General features: G+C 39.2%; 1 protein-coding gene across 1 annotated transcript in view; it reads right to left on the reverse strand.

Moving 5' to 3' along the window:
- The window catches only part of LOC137277292 (dual oxidase 1-like), a 126538-nt gene that overhangs the window by 107779 nt on the left and 688 nt on the right, over window positions 1–18071 (reverse strand). Inside the window, exon 2 of the mRNA XM_067808952.1 lies at window positions 17422–17526. Within this exon, the coding sequence (XP_067665053.1) occupies window positions 17422–17526 (105 nt within the window). The remainder of the gene's footprint in view (window positions 1–17421; window positions 17527–18071) is intronic.

Consider the following 18071-nt stretch of genomic DNA (forward strand, 5'->3'; position numbering starts at 1 on the left):
ACATTGTTTACCTACACGTGTATATCTATTACAGGTTGTACAACGCCCAGATCTCCTTATATTGTTTACCTACACGTGTATGTCTATTACAGGTTGTAGAGCGCCTAGATCTCCTTACATTGTTTACCTACACGTGTATGTGTATTACAGGTTGTACAACGCCCAGATCTCCTTACATTGTTTACCTACACGTGTATGTCTATTACAGGTTGTAGAACGCCCAGATCTCCATACATTGTTTACCTACACGTGTATATCTATTACAGGTTTTAGAACGCTCAGATCTCCTTACATTGTTTACCTACACGTGTATATCTATTACAGGTTGTACAGCGCTCCAGATCTCCTTACATTGGTTACCTACACGTGTATATCTATTACAGGTTGTACAACGCCCAGATCTCCTTACATTGTTTACCTACACGTGTATGTCTATTACAGGTTGTACAACGCCCAGATCTCCTTACATTGTTTACCTACACCTGTATGTCTACTACAGATTGTACAACGCCCAGATCTCCTTACATTGTTTACCTACACGTGTATATCTATTACAGGTTGTACAGCGCCCCAGACCTAATTACATTGGTTACCTACACGTGTATGTCTATTACAGGTTGTAGAACGCCCAGATCTCCTTACATTGTTTACCTACACGTGTATGTCTATTACAGGTTGTACAACGACCAGATCTCCTTACATTGTTTACCTACACGTGTATGTCTATTACAGGCTGCACAACGCCCAGATCTCCTTACATTGTTTACCTACACGTGTATATCTATTACAGGTTGTACAACGCCCAGATCTCCTTACATTGTTTACCTACACGTGTATATCTATTACAGGTTTTAGAACGCTCAGATCTCCTTACATTGTTTACCTACACGTGTATATCTATTACAGGTTGTACAGCGCTCCAGATCTCCTTACATTGGTTACCTACACGTGTATATCTATTACAGGTTGTACAACGCCCAGATCTCCTTACATTGTTTACCTACACGTGTATGTCTATTACAGGTTGTAGAACGCCCAGATCTCCTTACATTGTTTACCTACACGTGTATATCTATTACAGGTTTTAGAACGCTCAGATCTCCTTACATTGTTTACCTACACGTGTATATCTATTACAGGTTGTACAGCGCTCCAGATCTCCTTACATTGGTTACCTACACGTGTATATCTATTACAGGTTGTACAACGCCCAGATCTCCTTACATTGTTTACCTACACGTGTATGTCTATTACAGGTTGTACAACGCCCAGATCTCCTTACATTGTTTACCTACACGTGTATGTCTACTACAGATTGTGCAACGCCCAGATCTCCTTACATTGTTTACCTACACGTGTATATCTATTACAGGTTGTACAGCGCCCCAGACCTCCTTACATTGTTTACCTACACGTGTATGTCTATTACAGGTTGTAGAACGCCCAGATCTCCTTACATTGTTTACCTACACGTGTATGTCTATTACAGGTTGTACAACGACCAGATCTCCTTACATTGTTTACCTACACGTGTATGTCTATTACAGGCTGCACAACGCCCAGATCTCCTTACATTGTTTACCTACACGTGTATATCTATTACAGGTTGTACAACGCCCAGATCTCCTTACATTGTTTACCTAAACGTGTATGTCTATTACAGGTTGTAGAACGCCCAGATCTCCTTACATTGTTTACCTACACGTGTATGTCTATTACAGGTTGTGCAACGCCCAGATCTCCTTACATTGTTTACCTACACGTGTATGTGTATTACAGGTTGTAGAACGCCCAGATCTCCTTACATTGTTTACCTACACGTGTATATCTATTACAGGTTGTAGAACGCCCAGATCTCCTTACATTGGTTACCTACACGTGTATATCTATTACAGGTTGTAGAACGCCCAGATCTCCTTACATTGTTTACCTACACGTGTATATCTATTACAGGTTGTACAACGCCCAGATCTCCTTACATTGTTTACCTACACGTGTATGTCTATTACAGGATGCACAACGCCCAGATCTCCTTACATTGTTTACCTACACGTGTATGTCTACTAAAGACTGTACAACGCCCAGATCTCCTTACATTGTTTACCTACACGTGTATATCTATTACAGGCTGTACAACGCCCAGATCTCCTTACATTGGTTACCTACACGTGTATATCTATTACAGGTTGTAGAACGCCCAGATCTCCTTACATTGTTTACCTACACGTGTATATCTATTACAGGTTGTACAACGCCCAGATCTCCTTATATTGTTTACCTACACGTGTTTGTCTATTACAGATTGTACAACGCCCAGTTCTCCTTACATTGTTTACCTACACGTGTACATCAAATACAGGTTGTAGAACGCCCAGATCTCCTTATATTGCTTACCTACACGTGTATATCAATTACAGGTTTGCACAACGCCCAGTTCTCCTTACATTGTTTACCTACACGTGTATATCTATAACAGGTTGCACACCGCCCAGATCTCCTTACATTGTTTACCTACACGTGTATATCTATTACAGGTTGTACAACGCCCAGATCTCCTTATATTGTTTACCTACACGTGTATGTCTATTACAGGTTGTAGAGCGCCTAGATCTCCTTACATTGTTTACCTACACGTGTATGTGTATTACAGGTTGTACAACGCCCAGATCTCCTTACATTGTTTACCTACACGTGTATGTCTATTACAGGTTGTAGAACGCCCAGATCTCCATACATTGTTTACCTACACGTGTATATCTATTACAGGTTTTAGAACGCTCAGATCTCCTTACATTGTTTACCTACACGTGTATATCTATTACAGGTTGTACAGCGCTCCAGATCTCCTTACATTGGTTACCTACACGTGTATATCTATTACAGGTTGTACAACGCCCAGATCTCCTTACATTGTTTACCTACACGTGTATGTCTATTACAGGTTGTACAACGCCCAGATCTCCTTACATTGTTTACCTACACCTGTATGTCTACTACAGATTGTACAACGCCCAGATCTCCTTACATTGTTTACCTACACGTGTATATCTATTACAGGTTGTACAGCGCCCCAGACCTAATTACATTGGTTACCTACACGTGTATGTCTATTACAGGTTGTAGAACGCCCAGATCTCCTTACATTGTTTACCTACACGTGTATGTCTATTACAGGTTGTACAACGACCAGATCTCCTTACATTGTTTACCTACACGTGTATGTCTATTACAGGCTGCACAACGCCCAGATCTCCTTACATTGTTTACCTACACGTGTATATCTATTACAGGTTGTACAACGCCCAGATCTCCTTACATTGTTTACCTAAACGTGTATGTCTATTACAGGTTGTAGAACGCCCAGATCTCCTTACATTGTTTACCTACACGTGTATGTCTATTACAGGTTGTACAACGCCCAGATCTCCTTACATTGTTTACCTACACGTGTATGTGTATTACAGGTTGTAGAACGCCCAGATCTCCTTACATTGTTTACCTACACGTGCATGTCTATTACAGGTTGTAGAACGCCCAGATCTCCTTACATTGTTTACCTACACGTGTATATCTATTACAGGTTGTGCAACGCCCAGATCTCCTTACATTGTTTACCTACAAGTGTATGTCTATTACAGGTTGTACAACGCCCAGATCTCCTAACATTGTTTACCTACACGTGTATATCTATTACAGGTTGTACAGCGCTCCAGATTTCCTTACATTGTTTACCTACACGTGTATGTCTATTACAGATTGTACAACGCCCAGATCTCCTTACATTGTTTACCTACACGTGTATATCTATTACAGGTGATACAACGCCCAGATCTCCTTATATTGCTTACCTACACGTGTACATCAATTACAGGTTTGCACAACGCCCAGTTCTCCTTACATTGTATACCTACACGTGTATATCTATTATAGTTTGCACAAAGCCCAGATCTCCTTACATTGTTTACCTACACGTTTATGTCTATTACAAGTTGTAGAACGCCCAGATCTCCTTACATTGGTTACCTACACGTGTATATCTATTACAGGTTGTAGAACGCCCAGATCTCCTTACATTGTTTACCTACACGTGTATATCTATTACAGGTTGTACAACGCCCAGATCTCCTTACATTGTTTACCTACACGTGTATGTCTATTACAGGATGCACAACGCCCAGATCTCCTTACATTGTTTACCTACACGTGCATGTCTACTAAAGACTGTACAACGCCCAGATCTCCATACATTGTTTACAAACACGTGTATATCTATTACAGGTTGTAGAACGCCCAGATCTCCTTACATTGTGTACCTACACGTGTATATCTATTGCAGATTGTACAACGCCCAGATCTCGTAACATTGTTTACCTACACGTGTATATCTATTACAGGTAGTAGAACGCCCAGATCTCCTTACATTGTTTACCTACACGTGTATGTCTATTACAGATTGTACAACGACCAGATCTCCTTACATTGTTTACCTACACGTGTATATCTATTACAGGTTGTACAACGCCCCAAATCTCCTTACATTGTTTCCCTACACGTGTATGTCTATTACAGATTGTACAACGACCAGATCTCCTTACATTGTTTACCTACACGTGTATGTCTATTACAGATTGTACAACGCCCAGATCTCCTTACATTGTTTACCTACACGTGTATATCTATTACAGGTTGTACAACGCCCCAAATCTCCTTACATTGTTTCCCTACACGTGTATGTCTATTACAGATTGTACAACGACCAGATCTCCTTACATTGTTTACCTACACGTGTATGTCTATTACAGATTGTACAACGCCCAGATCTCCTTACATTGTTTACCTACACGTGTATGTATATTACAGGTTGTTCAACGCGCAGATCTCCTTATATTGTTTACCTACACGTGTATATCTATTACAGTTTGTAGAACGCCCAGATCCCCTTACATTGTTTACCTACACGTGTATGTCTATTACAGTTTGTAGAACGCCCAGATCTCCTTACATTGTTTACCTACACGTGTATATCTATTACAGGTTGTACAACGGCCCAGATCTCCTTACATTGTTTACCTACACGTGTATGTCTATTACAGATTGTACAACGCCCAGATCTCCTTACATTGTTTACCTACACGTGTATATCTATTACAGATTCTACAACGCCCAGATCTCCTTACATTGTTTACCTACACGTGTATATCTATTACAGGTTGTCCAACGCCCAGATCTCCTTATATTGCTTACCTACACGTGTATATCTATTACAGGTTGCACAACGCCCAGATCTCCTTACATTGTTTTCCTACACGTGTATGTCTATTACAGGTTGCACAACGCCCAGATCTCTTTACATTGTTTACCTACACGTGTATGTCTATTACAGGTTGTAGAACGCCCAGATCTCCTTACATTGTTTACCTACACGTGTATATCTATTACAGGTTGTACAACGCCCAGATCTCCTTACATTGTTTACCTACACGTGTATATCTATTACAGGTTGTACAACGCCCAGATCTCCTTACATTGTTTACCTACACATTGTTTACCTACACGTGTATGTCTATTACAGGTTGTAGAACGCCCAGATCTCCTTACATTGTTTACCTGCACGTGTATGTCTATTACAGGTTGTACAACGCCCAGATCTCCTTACATTGTTTACCTACACGTGTATGTCTATTACAGGTTGTACAACGCCCAGATCTCCTTACATTGTTTACCTACACGTGTATATCTATTACAGGTTGTACAACGCCCAGATCTCCTTACATTGTTTACCTACACGTGTATATCTATTACAGGTTGTACAACGCCCAGATCTCCTTACATTGTTTACCTACACATTGTTTACCTACACGTGTATGTCTATTACAGGTTGTAGAACGCCCAGATCTCCTTACATTGTTTACCTGCACGTGTATGTCTATTACAGGTTGTACAACGCCCAGATCTCCTTACATTGTTTACCTACACGTGTATGTCTATTACAGGTTGTACAACGCCCAGATCTCCTTACATTGTTTACCTACACGTGTATATCTATTACAGGTTGTACAACGCCCAGATCTCCTTACATTGTTTACCTACACGTGTATATCTATTACAGGTAGTACAACGCCCAGATCTCCTTACATTGTTTACCTACACATTGTTTACCTACACGTGTATGTCTATTACAGGTTGTAGAACGCCCAGATCTCCTTACATTGTTTACCTGCACGTGTATGTCTATTACAGGTTGTACAACGCCCAGATCTCCTTACATTGTTTACCTACACGTGTATGTCTATTACAGGTTGTACAACGCCCAGATCTCCTTACATTGTTTACCTACACATTGTTTACCTACACGTGTATGTCTATTACAGGTTGCACAACGCCCAGATCTCCTTACATTGTTTTCCTACACGTGTATGTCTTTTACAGGTTGTACAACGCCCAGATCTCCTTACATTGTTTACCTACACGTGTATATCTATTACATTTTGCACAACGAATAGATCTCCTTACATTGTTTTCCTACACGTGTATGTCTATTACAGGTTGTAGAACGCCCAGATCTCCTTACATTGTTTACCTACACGTGTATATCTATTACAGGTTGTAGAACGCCCAGATCTCCTTACATTGTTTACCTACACGTGTATATCTATTACAGGTTGTACAACGCCCAGATCTCCTTACATTGTTTACCTACACGTGTATGTCTATTACAGGTTGTAGAACGCCCAGATCTCCTTATATTGTTTACCTACACGTGTATGTCTATTACAGGTTGTAGAACGCCCAGATCTCCTTATATTGTTTACCTACACGTGTATGTCTATTACAGGTTGTAGAACGCCCAGATCTCCTTACATTGTTAACCTACACGTGTATATCTATTACAGGTTGTAGAACGCTCAGGTCTCCTTACATTGTTTACCTACACGTGTATATCTATTACAGGTAGGACAACGCCCAGATCTCCTTACATTGTGTACCTACACGTGTATGTCTATTACAGATTGTACAACGCCCAGATTTCCTTACATTGTTTACCTACACGTGTATATCTATTACAGGTAGGACAACGCCCAGATCTCCTTACATTGTGTACCTACACGTGTATGTCTATTACAGATTGTACAACGCCCAGATCTCCTTACATTGTTTACCTACACGTGTATATCTATTACAGGTTGTAGAACGCCCAGATCTCCTAACATTGTTTACCTACACGTGTATATCTATTACAGGTTGTAGAACGCCCAGATCTCCTTACATTGTTTACCTACACGTGTATGTCTATTACAGGTTGTAGAACGCCCAGATCTCCTTATATTGTTTACCTACACGTGTATGTCTATTACAGGTTGTAGAACGCCCAGATCTCATTATATTGTTTACCTACACGTGTATGTCTATTACAGTTTGTAGAACGCCAAGATCTCCTTACATTGTTTACCTACACGTGTATGTCTATTACAGGTTGTACAACGCCCAAATCTCCTTATATTGTTTACCTACACGTGTATGTCTATTACAGGTTGTACAACGCCCAGATCTCCTTACATTGTTTACCTACACGTGTATATCTATTACAGGTTGTAGAACGCCCAGATCTCCTTACATTGTTTACCTACACGTGTATATCTATTACAGGTAGTACAACGCCCAGATCTCCTTACATTGTGTACCTACACGTGTATGTCTATTACAGATTGTACAACGCCCAGATCTCCTTACATTGTTTACCTACACGTGTATATCTATTACAGGTTGTAGAACGCCCAGATCTCATAACATTGTTTACCTACACGTGTATATCTATTACAGGTAGTACAACGCCCAGATCTCCTTACATTGTGTACCTACATGTGTATGTCTATTACAGATTGTACAACGCCCAGATCTCCTTACATTGTTTACCTACACTTGTATATCTATTACAGGTTGTACAACGCCCAGATCTCCTTACATTGTTTACCTACTCGTGTATATCTATTACAGATTGTACAACGCCTAGATCTCCTTACATTGTTTACCTACACGTATATGTCTATTACAGATTCTACAACACACGGAGTCACTGCTCCAGTTGGGTTTTGATACCGCACCCGATACTGAATGGTGATTACGTCTAGGAAGTGCGGCATATTTGCGCAGATGCTGTTGGGTTCTGTCCAGGTAACATGTAGTACGAATGTAGTGCACTGTAGGTAACACGTGTTGTTTTTTCTAACTTCCCTGTTGTCAAACCAATAGGGTTAGGGTTTATAGTTTTGAATTTAGCTCGGTTACGTTAAACGTTCAGTCGGCTGTGCATTAAGTGTTCTGGTTATTCTCCATTCAACCATTGTGTGTTGTCAGCAGACAAATATTTGTGAATCTACGTGGGTTGGGTGTAATGTTTTCTGTGTGTCGTAATAGGGAAAAATCGATGTTTCGAAATTATAGAACAGAAAAAAATATTTACCAAAAGAGCTTCGTTTGATACAGCTTGAAAGATTGTTGTTCTGATTGTGGTCCGAGGGATCACAGTAGTTTTCAAAAAGGACGTCCAAGTAGACAAACACGTCACCTGTCAACCCTTCATACATTCTGGCACTATATTCAGTTACCCAGTTCCAGAAACCGCACCTGTGTTTGCTTCTAGCAGCCTCTGGAATTTTACTCCTCCTCTTTCTTCAGAAACAGTGTCCGGTACTGTTTGGTTGGAATGCCTGTCTTTCAAACACAGAAGTCCATCATTGGGCCAACAATATTTCATTGGTTTTGTTGGCGATCTCGATGATCCTTCCGTTGCATAACTACAGTTCAAGGTTTAACCTTTAGTCTTTTTTTTTCAGTTCACTTTCTATCTAACAATTGACTTAAACCATGTTAATAACACAGAGCCTTGGATTATGTACATTTTTACCCACTAAAATTGATAAGTAGAACAAAGACAAAAGTACAAGTTGACAATGTACAAGTTGACAATGTACAAGTTGACAATGTGCAAGTTGACAATGTGCAAGTTGACAATGTGCAAGTTGACAATGTACAATTTGACAATGTACAAGTTGACAATGTGCAAGTTGACAATGTGCAAGTTGACAATGTACAAGTTGACAATGTACAAGTTGACAATGTACAAGTTGACAATGTGCAAGTTGACAATGTACAAGTTGACAATGTACAATTTGACAATGTACAAGTTGACAATGTGCAAGAACGCATTACTCTTATCACCAGCTCACTATATGAAAGAATACCCCTGCCACAGCACTAACGTTTGCGTGTAAAAATACTTCCAAAGATAGAAAACAGTTCAAACTGTGGAACTGTGGAAAAAGATTGAAAAACAGCAGCAGGAAAACAGTATCATAAAACTAAGTGTATCTTTGGCAACACCAAATGCGATACAAAACGCAGAATGTTTGCTACGATCCGAAAAAAAGTTATCACAAACTTTAAACACAGTGGATTCAGGCCTACAATACGCAGTGTGCAGAACAAATAGCATCGGCACAAAAATCTAATCTCAAAAGATTTTAGATTTTTTAGAATATTTGGCATAAGACATTTTTTTCAAAGAATTTATTCCGTTCGTTTCATGGAAATTCAATTGTAAACATGTGACAATTCTATAGACAAAGAGGTCGCCCGCACATTGTTGTGTTTCTGTTTACTTGAGTCCACAAGAGTGCGTCAAAGTCAATACTTTGTATGGCCACCATCGGTAGCAATTACTGATTGGCACCCTCTTGTCACCGATTGGACAAGTCGACGACATTGGTCTTGCGAAATTCTTCCACACTCTTCCTGTAGTGCGATGGCCAGTTGTGAAAATATCTGTGGCGTGTTTTGATCCAGTTACGAACATACAAATTGTTCAAGTCCTGTCTAAACGCCGAAGATTACCTAACTCGAAATGTAACCGACGTCACCGTAGAATATAAGCGAAACTGAGGTGTGACACTCTCTCTCGTGAAATCGAAGTAGGAACATTCAGCCGCCTCCTATCCCCTTCTAAGAACGAATTTGTAAATGTTGTGGTGTTGACGACATTGAGAATGAATTTCACCTTCTGGTGAATTGTAACCTCTGTACAGATATCCGTACTGATATCATTAAAACGTTTCACAATGATCCAGTCACCATTATTGTACAAAAGGCCTTCATATACAAGAGGGTACTACATATCATACTGTTATACATAGGACGTAGCACGTCCAATAAACTGTAATACCTTCGCCTCAGGGGTTTCAACATATATGAACGGTGTATTAAACACCACATGTAATATCATTCAGTCAGGTAATAACAATAATAAAATCTATAAAGACGCTTTGCCCATCCACAAGGTGCATTTGTTTTGTACAATTGTTTTGTATTTCATGTATCATAATCTTGGCGATATTACTATAATATTTTTGGTGTTTTACATCTTATGTATATGCTACATCTTATATATTGTTTACCGCAATTTTAATGTACAAGCGTGTCGAGTAGGCATGCAAGGTCGGACATTGTCTTCAGCTGTTTGGCGAAATATAAATGTATGCATGTAAAATGTGTGGCAGGCTCCAGAACAGAAAACATTTCATTATAATACTGCCCAGCAGTGGATTTGGGGATATATTCATCAGCCATGGCGTTCAGTTCATCACAAACCATTTTATGTGTTCAGGAATGCCCATGAAATATTCAGATTTCAAGTTGTTAATGCACATTTATTCATATAAAAGCCAGTTTGGCTGTATTCCATAAAAGCTTTTACATAAAAAGATTAAATTTAAAATAATATTTGCAGTGTAAAAGAAGTTTGGAAAGGTTTATTTACTGACATAATGACATCTCTTTCCTTTCATTGCTTGCGAAAAGAAAACAGCTCACAAAATGTGATGAAAATCTAAGATCCTCTGCATAAATGGGTTATATATGACACACCCAAAGTCTTCTTTCCGCATACTAGCAGAAACATCATGTAAGATGTACACTTTTAAATCATTTTAAGCAATTATGGAATGCTGCCCTTCAAACTTCATCAAGAGGTAAAGACGGCTCGTTAAATAAGCAAATTCTCCACTTGGAACCTTTTGTAATCAGCCTCCCATTGAAACAAAGTATTTTATTTACACCGAACATGCCTTCATAGATCAGTGTTGGAAACCAACAGATGGCGTAACACATACGTAGAAAATAGAACATGTACTATGTCTAACCTTCGGAGAAGGTCATTATATTTTATCATGTACAGCTCTTGTAGATGGAAGAAAGAGTACACTCTCAGTTGTTTCTGTAATAATCCTCAATGACATGTATTGAAAAATACATTATTTTCATGAGTAGTATAGACAATGGGGGTACGGGACCACCCCATATAAGCCATGAAACAAAAAACAACTATGCTTCCCTTCACCATATTAATTTATTAACCCAATAAACGACTACGTTCATCTCCCCTGTAAAAACATGATATGAAAAGACTGTTTTACAGGGGAGATGAGAGAAGTCATGTTATGGGGTTTATAAATTAAGATGAGTGGGAAGAATAGCATTCGTATGAGGTCTCTCTCCCCATTTTGTGGCTAAAAGCAGCCACAAGCAGATATTCAGAAGCAAATATACATAGTGAATGACCCGTGCTGACCTGAGTCAGATGTCATAAAATAGTATAGACAATGTGGGTACGGGACTACCCCATATAAGCCATGAAATAAAAAAACTATGCTTCCCTCACCCATATTAATTTATGAAAATTAAATGACTACTTTCATCTCCCCTGAAAAAACATGATATGAAAAACTGTTTTACAGGGGAGATGAAAGAAATTGTGTTATGGGGTTCATTGTCAATCTCAACATCACATCGCATCATCAATCTCAAACTCCCTCGGGAGTATACAACTCTTGCTGCCACTAGGTACACTGAGTTTACTGTGGCTCTCTCATCCTATCGAGGTACCCAATTCACAGCTGGGTGGACTGGGACACATAGTCACAGTACTTTGTCCAAGTTTACTGCATGTTGCTGTACTCACAACTAGGTGTTTGCACGTATTCATGTGGCCACCATCTGGTCATATACCAATGGTTTCGTGGGTTCTTTCAAATGCACAAGGTTGTGTACTGTACACTAGGGTTTGTGAGAACAGGGAAAGAGTCTGCACTCAAAGTTGACTCCAAGGTTTCTACACCCGGTCACAGGTGGGCTTGATCCCAACCCCTCAACCTCGCTGGATCACTAGTCAGTTCGCCCACCACGCCCCCATTCCATCATGTTTCTTTGCTTTATGATTCAATTTGTGGGATACAAATTTAAACACTGACCCAACTGTTCCTGTCACTAAAGCTGCTAATTCAAGTCCTAATGTCACCAGTGTGGCTACGACCATTGTCAACAATCTTACTCCTTCTGCTCATATTACCCATTAGGGTGGTATCAGCACCATCTATATAATTTAAAGCTCTATTGTATTTTTATGTAGTGATGCCCGAATATCACGCTCTTGTTCTAGCTGATATCTGTATCACATGTCAAGGTATGATTTGTAATTCCTCATGTACGAACCCTCTACATGGTCCATTTTCCAAGCAGTACAGGTTAGGTTCCCCATCTATGATATCTACTCATATTCACCTGGTTGATATAAATATCTAGCAAGTGCGCAATCTGGATTTTGTTTCTTTTTCACAACCGGGTGCTGCTGCCTCTGATACAATGGATTTCATTAGGATTGCTTTGACTGGTCTCTTATCGAGTAGTCTTCTTACTTTGTGATTCATAAAGTCAACCACCTGAGGAAGTTGTACTACCCATTTGGTGTTTCTGTGTGTGGGCCCCAATTCTAAAACGCATGAAAATTGGTGTGCAAACAAACGTTCGGCTATAGAGTGATTGAATCTCTTGACTATAACTTGACTTCGATCTTCTCTGGCCCCACCCCACCTTACCTTGGTATTGTGTTTGAATAGCAGTTGATACTTCACCCACGAATTCCCAGCCTGGATCGACTTGCAGCATTCGAATCCGTGGGCCACTTGAGTTGCATCCTTCGTGGTCAATGGTTTGGCCTCCTTATAGTGGCTGGCTACATCTGTCAGGGAGTACTTGTAGTTTTACCTCTGACCGTGTCGTGTGGAAGAAACAACAGGACTGGTGAACTTGATTACATATATGAATACCAAATTTTCTCCTGGATATATATTTTGGTGCCTGTAAATATATTTGCCATATAGCTTGTTTTTGAAACCAGGCTTTGGCTTTTTCTTCCGAAAGACGTGCGGCTTTAGCTAATTTTTTAATTGTGTCTACCCCTTTCCAATATCCTCGCAGACTGCAGTAAATTTTCTCCATTATATATATGTAATTTAAATATTTTTATGGCCATAAGCGTAGGTATTGACACCATCCGAAGCTATCCATCGTTTTGTATCCATCGGCGATAGAGACGTCTTATTTACAGTCAACCCATATATCTTATGCCCGTCACCATGGAGTATGTTCATTTGGTGTTTGAAAGTTTTCTTCTTGAATAGGGCCTGTTTGTAGAGGGTATGCTTAATATGACATTTCACCACATTCTTTTTCACACCTTTAGCCTTTCTTATTTCAGCGTCGTCTTTTGATAGAATACATCTTAGGTCTCAATCCAATGTATTCGGTGATTGGTGTGCCCGCACATTCATCCTTCATCTTACCTAGCACCTTTTTGTTGACTTGGCTGTGCATGGAGTGGTCTCTCTGGTCATCACCGGTGTCATATAGATCTATATCTTATTATATATCCTCATACACGTCCTCAGTTTTAATATTCATCAGCAGGGAATCTGCATCCATGTAAAACACTTCACACCTGTCACTGTACTGCTTCTTGAACTTGTTATAGTAGAAGTCATACATCAGGTGTTTAGGCAGGTCTAGAATACTCATACCGACATAGACCGATCGATTAAGTTTAATGTGACTCTTTTTCATATGTATTGCTGTCAAGTCATCATCGAATGTAGTACTTTCCTGAGCTTGTCTTCCTCGCTCGACTTGAGTAGCTTCACGTTTAATGCATTTTTGTAAATTCTCCATCATTTTGCCGAATACAGAGTTGTTCATTAGTTTGTTCAGGTTTTTCTCAAAGTCGTTGGTGGCCAGCTTTCTCAGGTCTGTGTTCATCCTAATGTATGGTTCCATCCAGAGGCTTTGATCAAACTTCATCAAATTTGGTACCATTTTTTCAACATTTGCCAGTGGCCCAGCCAGCAGGATCTGTTGGTACTCAGACATTCAGTCTTGGTTAACCCTAAAACGTTTGGGGGCCAGGGGGTAGCTGTTGTGCGATGTGTGCAATTCCTCTGGATACTCTAAGTCCACTTCAATTATATAACCCGTGGGGGTATCCCCCACATCCCCAGTGGGGAAACTCCTCCCCACAGACTGAAAATTACTCTAAGGCACCCATTCGAATCCACCTGTAGGTAGATATTGGCTCACGACCCTTTCTTAGGGATATAGCCTTTCATATACTTGTTGTTAGCTTTTGCATACAGTTTTGATACCATAGAAATATCCCCGCGCAACGCTTTCTTGGTAAACAGATGCATATCATAATCGGTGAAAGATTCTAATTCCACACCTGTTTTTTTCAGTAAGGTATCCCACGATAGCCCAGGACTTGAATAATACCATGCCAGGTTCAACCCTTATTGCTTCGAACACATTTTTCTGAATTTCTCGAAAACATCAGCCAGCAATAATACGTCTGTTTTCAAATACAAATCGTTGTAATTACCCAGATTCTTACAACTCAGTTTTTCCCATATGTTTTTTGCGTGTTTGTAATTGTCTTGCAAGACAGACGCATCAGTAAGGTCGCTATACAAGTGGTCAGTGGGAGGTACTTGTGTCTCATTAAACTTAGAACAGGTAGATACCCTTACATAGCAGCAAAGTTTTAGTTTTCTCTTCGATGTAATGATTAGTTATAGCTAAGTCGTTCGGGTTATTAGCCTTTACCAAACTGTCTAGAGACACCAACAGAAGCTGAACACTATTTATGAATCTCAACCATTTAGCGAAAAGGATATATATCTTTCCTTTGAAATTGCTTGCATAATCAGGTGTGAATCATACCTGCAAAGATTGTGAAACAACACTGGGATATGAATAAGTTTAGGATCTATTCTTAACTTCAAGTTACATTCACTGTGAGCCGCACCTCTGTATTTACCAATAATGTGACAGTGATCTCTGACTGAATCACCATTCAGAGGTTTACAGCACACATGACAATGCCTGCTTTTGTTGTGAGTATTCGAATCTTCTTGTGTCATCGGCATTGGTGTTTTGTTGCATAATTTTTTCTTCATCATTTTCTCTTCGTTTTGTAAACACTTCAGAAATTTTTCAGCCACATCTTGGCTTCTATATATAACAGGATTGGTAGTTTGGTCATCACAACGAACAACCACATGCTTCGTGCTCTTGTACTTTTTGTGTGAAAAATGATCTGTCAGTAGAAAAGTTGATAGTATCTGGTTGGATTGTAACTTCCTGATTACCTGTGAAGTAAACATTGGTGTATTCAGTTGCTCCACTCGCCTGTTGTTTCTCTAGTGCCATCTTTACCGTTAGTTGAAATTTAATACCTCATAAATCTTTCAGTTCTTCATTCATTTTATGAAATACCAATTGTTTTATATCTCCAACGTCTATATTTCTTTGAACTTCCATCTTCCAACCTCTCAAATATGTTTTAGTAATATAGGAGTTGGATTGTTGACAACCATGGTAGAGCTGCAAGTGAAGCCAACATGTTCCTGTATGAACACCGTTACTATGCTGTTGTTTACCTAGGATATTGTGTTCATATATGAACGCGTCAGCGACACCCACACCGGTGGTGTTAGATTTTGAATTAGCAGCTATAGGGGCAGGAACAGTTGGGTTGGTGTTTGAATTTGTATCTCACAAATTGAATAGTAAAGCACTGAAGTCATTTTGTATGTCACTTCTCCTTAATTGTTCACTTTTAACTTTTATGTTTTAATCAGTATACCATGACAACCCACGTAGATGATTTTGTTACCGCTTGTGAAAAAGCAATCAAAAATATAACTTTCCCTGATTTGATAACGTTCGATTGGGATAAAGCAGCATTAACAAACCATAAAGCAAGTTATATAAAAATTTATTTTAGACTTAGATTAACAGAGGAAATTCAAGCAAACAGAATTATGCTAAAAGCAGACAGACCTTATGGATTAACTATTTCAATAACAAAAACATATACAATTCCAGATTCAGATGAAAGCACACAGGAGTCTTCATTATTTAAAGCTACTTCATATCTTTCTCAACCAGTTGAAAAGAAATTGCCCAAAAATATACACCACAGAATGGAATCGAAGTTTATAATATCCTAATTTTCACACAAATTTAAACCACTTTGAAAAATGGTACCCCTTTAGATAATCCTATTTTCCGAATTAAAATACATGAATTACCATATTCTTCTCAATTTGTTGATTGGGTGAAATTATGCGATAAAAGTAAACCAATAATAATAAAGGGAAAAATTAATGGAAAATGGTAAAGAACCTGATCAGAATAACATTCATAGATTTCTTGTTAGAGGGTCAAAATATTCAGGGATGGTTGATGTTAGTTCTTTATATCTAGTAGTCTGTGTACTTCACTTGGTGTTAAGTCACAAACTGCGACTGTCGAAAAAAGTAAATATAAATATAAAGATGCTTTAGATGAATTAATAAATGATGAAAAAGGTCCCTGTCTCATATAAATACCCCATAGTCTTCATCTCACTAGGTTTTACAACATATGGGGTGAGCCAGAACCCAACCTCAATGTGAAGACTACAGGGGAGATGAAAGTAGTTGAGTAGTACAGACAATGGGGGGACGGGATCACCCCGTTAAGCCATGCTATAAAAACTTTTCTTCCCTCACTCATCTTAATTTATAAACCCCATAACACAACTTCTTTCATCTCCCCTGTAAAACAGTTTTTCATATCATGTTTCTACAGGGGAGATGAAAGTAGTCATTTAATTTCCAAAAATTAATATGGCTGAGGGAAGCATAGTTTTTTTATTTCATGGCTTATATGGGGTAGTCCTGTACCCCCATTGTCTATACTATTTTATGACATCTGACTCGGGTCAGTACGGGTCATTCACTATGTATATTTGCTTCTGAATATCTGCTTGTGGCTGCTTTTTAGCCACAAAATGGGGAGAGAGACGTCATATGAATGCATCATTTCATTCCATTTATGAAAAAAACGATATGGTCAGGATTGTTTGTCTGGAATTTATGAAAAATTTTCTGCTGTCATTTCCCATGAACCACGCTTCATGTTTTAGGTCATCCTAATCATCACCACCATTATTATCATCACAGTCACCAGTAATTATTTGTATTATTAAAGACTTACCTGTGGCTCCCCAGTCCGGTTCAAATAGGTTGTTGTAGAATCCATTTTGAGGATGAAGTTCCTTCTCAATCCCGCTCTGTCCATTAGATGGGTTCGGTGCACACACTAAACATAGTAAAACAGACTAATATACCCTACTGTGTTGAATGTGATGTGATGACTCCGGTTCACACACTAAACATAGTAAAACAGACTAGTATACCCCATATACCATACTGTGTTATATGTGATGTGATGACTCCAGTACAGACAAACTGGTATAAACCCTGTGTTGAATGTGATGACTTCGGTAGACACACTAAACATAGTAAAACAGACTAATATACCCCATATACCATACCGTGTTATATGTGATGTGATGACTCCAGTACAGACAAACTGGTATAAACCCTGTGTTGAATGTGATGACTCCGGTACACAAACTAAACATAGTAAAACAGACTAACATACCCCACATACCATACTGTGTTATATGTGATGTGATGACTCCAGTACGCACACAAAACATAGTAACACACTGGTATACCCCACCGTGTTGAATGTGATGTGATGACTCCGATACACACACTAAACATAGCGTTACAGACTGGTATACCGCTCTGTGTTGTATGCAATGTGATGACTCCGATACACATACTAAACACAGTAAA

Source organism: Haliotis asinina, chromosome 3 (genome assembly GCF_037392515.1).
Source record: "Haliotis asinina isolate JCU_RB_2024 chromosome 3, JCU_Hal_asi_v2, whole genome shotgun sequence".
Classification (NCBI taxonomy): domain Eukaryota; kingdom Metazoa; phylum Mollusca; class Gastropoda; order Lepetellida; family Haliotidae; genus Haliotis; species Haliotis asinina.